The sequence below is a fragment of the Protopterus annectens genome, chromosome 15.part0, assembly GCF_019279795.1.
Source record: "Protopterus annectens isolate FY-2018-M chromosome 15.part0, PAN1.0, whole genome shotgun sequence".
NCBI lineage: Eukaryota > Metazoa > Chordata > Ceratodontiformes > Protopteridae > Protopterus > Protopterus annectens.
This window is the reverse complement of record NC_056749.1, coordinates 17,536,485-17,542,484: the sequence shown is the minus strand read 5'-3', so window position 1 is coordinate 17,542,484 and position 6,000 is coordinate 17,536,485. Positions and strand designations below refer to the sequence as shown.

Below are 6,000 nucleotides of genomic sequence, written 5' to 3'. Positions count from 1 at the left end.
ACTTTAAGAAGGCATGAAATGGGGAGGCCACTCTGCACACTGACCCAGAAGTAGACATTCATCCTTCTGGCAAATCACTAAACTACAAATTACTGAAGCAGCAATCATTACGATCACTTTTCAGCTTTAATGAACACAAACCAATTTAAGATAAACATGTAAGACTCTACAAACAGCAGTGAGAAGGTACACAAACTGATAAAGCAACATAGAAAAAACAGTACCAAATTTAATTTGAGAATTTTTTATTCACTTAGTCAAATGTATGAATAGGTATTTCTCAGTAAAGCAGCTGAGAAAGGGGTACAATACAAAAAACACCAGTACTCGCTTCAGACACCCTTGTTGACAGTGAACTATGCAGGGCAGGTGTTCAAACTTGCTTCAAACAGATCAGGGTGATGTAAACTGGAAGCTTGCAGTTTTTCAGAGGAGAGACTTACCAAGGGACTAACTTGTGGATGTGTCGCAGTGATAGTTTAAAAATCCAGAGAACGAGCGTGCATACCTTGATATCTGAGGAAATTCCATGTTCAGCACATTGCTGAAACTACGTAATCTCTCCAACTTCATAAACCAATTAATCAATGATGGTAACTTTGCAGGATGGATCAGTTGACTGGGGTCTGCACCCACTAGAATGGAGGTGTTTTTTTTCCCTCCAACAGCTTTGAACTCCTCACTGCAAGCCAACAGCTCTGCTTTTCATTACCATTCCTGCTCTTCGTAACACTCACTGCATTGGGGATTTCAGCTTCAGACTATTCTGCCAGCCTGTAATACCTAGAACTAGATCCTTACCTTTTCATCTCACGCAGCACCCAGTACTGTAAAATCAATTCTACGCTTGAAGTAATTTTCGTGCATACCAAGATTCAATCATAACATTCTGGTACAGATAAGGATGCCTTACAGCCATCTAGTTAGGATGTGCACTATGAATTTTTATGAGCTTACTGACTGGCATGAAGTGCTATTTAATCTGTAAAAATTTGTTTTACCACTGCAATCTGTAATCAACTCTACCTTGCAGTTAAATACTGTTTGCATGTGAAAAATGTGCAGTTAGGACCCAACTCCATACAACGCCTTCCAAAAACATTACTTTTAACAGGCTCCTACTTTCAAATTTTAATACAACCACATAGGGTGAAAACAGTCCCTCACTTCCTGAAGCATAACTCAAATGTTTCCACAAGCAGAGTAATACTTCAAAATTCACTCTACATTTTATTTTAACCAGGTTATGAAATTTGGGGATCACAGTACAAGCAACATAAACTTTAAATCTCACCAAAAATGATTACAATGAGCAGCAAATGTGGGTGGATGCTCAGTGACATGGATGGTTCTCACTGATGGCCCAGCATATTACATTCTATACATTCCATCCGCTGACACTGGGAAGTTTTAATATTATTTATTGAAGTTAAAAACGAGCGATAAAAAGTAAAAACCGAGCATACAAGCTTGTCTTGGTTTTAATCTCATCTTGAACAGACGAAACGACAGACCAGTTACACTTTCTGCAGTGAAAATGATCGACACCAACACCTTGGTCGAGGAATGTTCCAACTCCTAACTAAAAGCAGAGTGACTTCTAAAGTTTATTTAAAAAAATTAACAAAGTGTCAACCTGAAATGCACTTTTTTTCAGGTGGACTGGACTCAGATCAAGTTTAAAGTTCACGGTCTTCAGTTGGCTCATGAAGGTTTCTTTATTTGTAAAGGGCTTTACATATTTTACATCGTCAGAATATTCTCAACCGGATCCTAATCCTAGAGGTCGGCATTTTGCTGGCCCACAGCAGTGTATTAAAAGGATTCCAGATGACAAGTTCCGAGTTGCATTTCACTGTGCCTGAAAGACAAAAACGGTATTGGACATCAGCTAAAAATACACCATTTTACTTAAAGCCACCAGTCACTGCAATAAAACCTAAAGAGAAATTAAAAATGACATGACATCAGCAGTACATGTAAACTATATGTACAAAGAGCACTAAAAAATGCAGAGTTTAGGAATTACAATGGCAACAAGCAGCAAGAAAGATGGTGTTCTGTAAAGATATTAGGGAAGTTTCTAACAAAATTAGAAATCTCTTCCAAAATGACTTCCTAGCTGAATAGCACCTTCCCCCAAGCATAACAGCTGCTAGACCATCTATTAACCCCCTCCTTTGGAACTGAGCCTCCTTACCACTACAGGGCAATAAAAGGAGTTGCAAACTACTGGAAAATCTCCACAAGAAATGTTATGAAACTGAGGCCTTTCCTGCAAACCCTACACTTGCAGGTTCTGTAAATGCCAAACCCTTGTTCGCATTTCTGAACAAAATGTCTTAGACCACTGCGATCCAATATGGGCCAGAGGCTTGTTTTAAGAACCTTGAGTAAAATCACAGGATGACCTTTAAGCTTGAGACCTCCTGTAGTGAAAGATGAAGGGCATGTGAAGAGGGACATCAGTAGCCTCCAGGAATAATTTCCCTATTCCAAATGCCCAGTGATGGTCAGCCATGCTTTTGGATGGTAGGAAGTGAGACCCCTCCCTCCAACAGTTTACCAAGATGGACAAACAAGTCCTTGGGGGTTTTGTAGACCAGTTACCTCACTGCACAAACTGGGTTTGCTGGGATTTTCAAAGCCAGATACTACTTTGCACCCTTTCAATTCCTAAACAGCGTATCTGCTGCACTGAATTGATCCCAACGAGTCTCAGCATATTGCCTTACTGCTGCAACTTTTCACCTTGGGTTCAAAAAAGGTGAGAATATGACGCACTAGCAAAAGCTGCCTGGATATGCTTCACCAATCCTGTCAACCTGAGTCAGGCCTGCTTCTCACTGCTTGAGCGCACAGCACCAAGTCTCATGGAGTGTAGCAACTTATCCATGGCAGCCATTTAAGACTGCAAACCATTTGTGAGAACATAACCAGCACTTTAGGGTGGTGTCAGCAAATACCACAGGAAGCCAAATGTACAAGTAATTGCTACCGCAGAAAAGGAACCATGCACCCACTTCAAGGCAATCCATAACCCTGGACTACTGGGGGTTGAACTGCCCAAGCTTCTTTTAAATGCTACAAAAAGTCCACAAGGGATCTCTTACTCTAGAGAGGACTCTTTAGGTAGCTCAAGACCCATATCAAACTTTTTTGGGTGCAAGTTACATGACAGCAGGCTATTCTTAGCACGGTGGCAAGCACTCAAACTGATCACTACGGAAAACAAGAATTAAAAGGATCCTATCTACTGCATCTCTAGGATTTCTCAACTTCCTACCTTTAAGGAGGGTATTGAGTTGGGAGGCCTCCCCCTTCAAGACCAATGGCAGAGAAGTGCAGGTGTCTACTCTTCCCTGGCCTACCTAGACTTGGCCAAGGCCTTTCATACAATCCCAGACTCTGGGATCACTGAAACTCAATGAGTTGGGTATCAACCCATATACTGTCAGGTGGGTTGCAAAGTGGCTCAATGACAGAACTCAGTCAATACAGGAGAACTCCACCTACTCCAGCAGACCTTTAACAAGTGGTGTTCCACCAGGATCAGTTCTGGAACCCTTACTGTTCTGAATCAGTTTCAAAGTACAGGCTAAAAGGACTTTGGCTGACAGTTTGCCTACTACTGCAAACTGGGAGCAATCATTGAAACCCCTATCCATGTCAACATCCTTGCAAGGTCTTACACAGACCGTACCCTCTCAGCTGTACAGATTTTCGAAGAATGTCTGTATTTTTGCCTCATTTTTTGGTCTGTTCTTTATTAAACTGTTTTCTGACATGTCAAATTAACATTTTACTTTCAGATTTCATATCCTTCAGAAAAAAATCATGCCAACACAAACACTGTTATTCTAACAACTTTCTAAGTTTGTAAGAGCAATATTTGTCCCTATTTGGGGGCTTTGCCCCACTTTTATTTGTGTTTGTCCAGATTTCATGCTCCCAAGAGTTGAGAGGTATGACAGACTAATGTCATTATCTTAAACTTAACACAAAACGAATCATCCCCTTCGGCAAGGTGATGTTCCTGCAAGCTATATCAACAGCAATACCCTAAAAAGGACACAATCAGTAGTGAGAGCTCTGGGCACAGGTGGACACAACAACCTCAACAAGTCATATGCAGACTACCTCAAGGCCTTATCCTTGTACTCAATCTCAGACTGCTGAGAAGCAATTATGCCATCCAGATCCTCTCAGAACTGTCAAATCTGCAAAACAAATAGAAATGTAGGGACCTAAACCTAGACTGCAACAGACACGGGGGACAGGCTTCCCCATACATGTGAAGCAGAAACCCCTCCAGCAGTCATTCAGGCAAACTCCTATTAGTGAATGTGAAATCTTACAATTTACCCTTGGACAGGCACCCATACTCTTATTAGAAATCTTGTAAATGTTTGCAGCCACATCCAAAATACACCAATAAAATAAGTGACAAACCCACAGCTATACACGTGAAGCACAAACTTATTTTAGGAAAAGAGGTAAATGAAGTACCCCTGTTACAATGTGATTATTCCTTCAGGAATCCATCACGGGTCTTACAGCAAAAGAGTGCTTAAACTTTTGCTTTCCTCAAAAGACAACAGCTAGTCTGTTTTTTCTAAAGACTTTTGTTCTATCCCAGTAGCACCTCAGTCTGTACACATTAGGAGATGCACCCTTCCTAGGGCTTAAGTTGACATGCTTGCTTCATTAGTGCAATCACTTGACACAAAGGTGCAAGTGTGCAGGATCACCATCTTTATGGAGCGACAAACTATCCACAAGAGCCTAGAGTTTAGAGAATGCAATGGCAACAATTTAAGTGATGAAGTCATGCAGCTGGTTCAAACGGTGGTAAATTTAGGGGTGGAAAAGTTGATCAAGTTCACAGTTAATGTCATACCTCCTAAATCTAACACTCAGTCTTTCAAGTCTAGGTTCTGCTCTGTTCCACGTTAACATGAGAAAGAAAACTTGTGTAAAATCTTACTAACTATAGATGTCCTCTTCCAGGCTGGAGTATTCTGTACATATGGGTTTTCTCCTCTTGCTACCCGAACATCTGGCCAGTATACAAAAGATTTCACTGTATGGTGGATGGGAAGTCTGACATGGCCAAGCAGAGCGTGGGCTAGGACGCCTGCACGCATCAGACCTCAGAACTGTGTTCCAGTGGGAACTCCAGGTGTGCACAGACCACCAAGTGGCTGCTTCAAGGATAGTGGAAGTGTCCAAAGGCTTTGAAGAATGCTCCAGAGGAAGCTATTGCACTGGTGGAATGTGCTTTAACACTGCCTTGTAATGGTCTACAGTGGTGCTTGTAGCAAAAGGTAACAGCTTTGGAAATTCAGGCTGAATTAGTTTGCTTAGAAACCGCTTTTCCTAGGGTCCTGGGATGGAAAGAGAAACAGTGGGTCAGCCTGTCTGATGGGCCTGGCTTTGTGCAGACAGAATCTGAAATGTGTACATCCAGGGAATGTAGTGTATTCAGTCTCCCTATGGGTTGGGAAAGAAAGTGGGTAAATGGATGGCTTGGTTTAAATAAAAGGTAGCCGACCACCACTGGCATGAACAATGGGTTGGTTCTAAGAATTACCCTATCTCTGTGGAATATGAGGAATGGTGGAATAGGCATGAGGGCTTGCAACTCAGATACTCTTCTAGCTGAGATACAGGCCACTAAGACATTTTTCCATGTGCAGTGCTTTAGGGAAGTTTTGGATGCTGGCTCGAATGGGGCAAGTGTGAGCTTCTCTAAAACATAGTTCAGATCCCATGGAGGGGTAATGGGCTTCCTTGGTTTTCTGAGATGAAGTACCCCCTTAAGGAACAGTTTTGCAGGCAATCTGCAAATTAATGGGGGCCCACAGGGAGGCATGCAGAAATGGCAGAGAAATGAGCCTTAATGGACGAGAATGCTAACCATCTGCAAAACTTCACAAAGGTAGGACAGCACTAGAGGAGTTTCGTTTTGCAACAGGTCCAACTGCCTAGACACCACAT

The 6,000-nt window shown here is 42.0% G+C and overlaps 1 protein-coding gene across 4 annotated transcripts in view; it reads right to left on the bottom strand.

The window, feature by feature from the left end:
- Positions 1-228: 228 nt before the first annotated feature.
- LOC122789663 (KH-type splicing regulatory protein) overlaps positions 229-6,000 on the bottom strand; it is a 441,911-nt gene continuing 436,139 nt past the window's right edge. For all 4 annotated transcript variants that reach the window (XM_044057076.1, XM_044057077.1, XM_044057079.1 and 1 more), the window contains one exon: positions 229-1,861. Coding sequence is in view for 1 of the 4 variants with exons in the window: in XM_044057077.1 (XP_043913012.1) it covers positions 1,853-1,861 (9 nt within the window). In the remaining 3 variants the exon portion in view is untranslated. The remainder of the gene's footprint in view (positions 1,862-6,000) is intronic.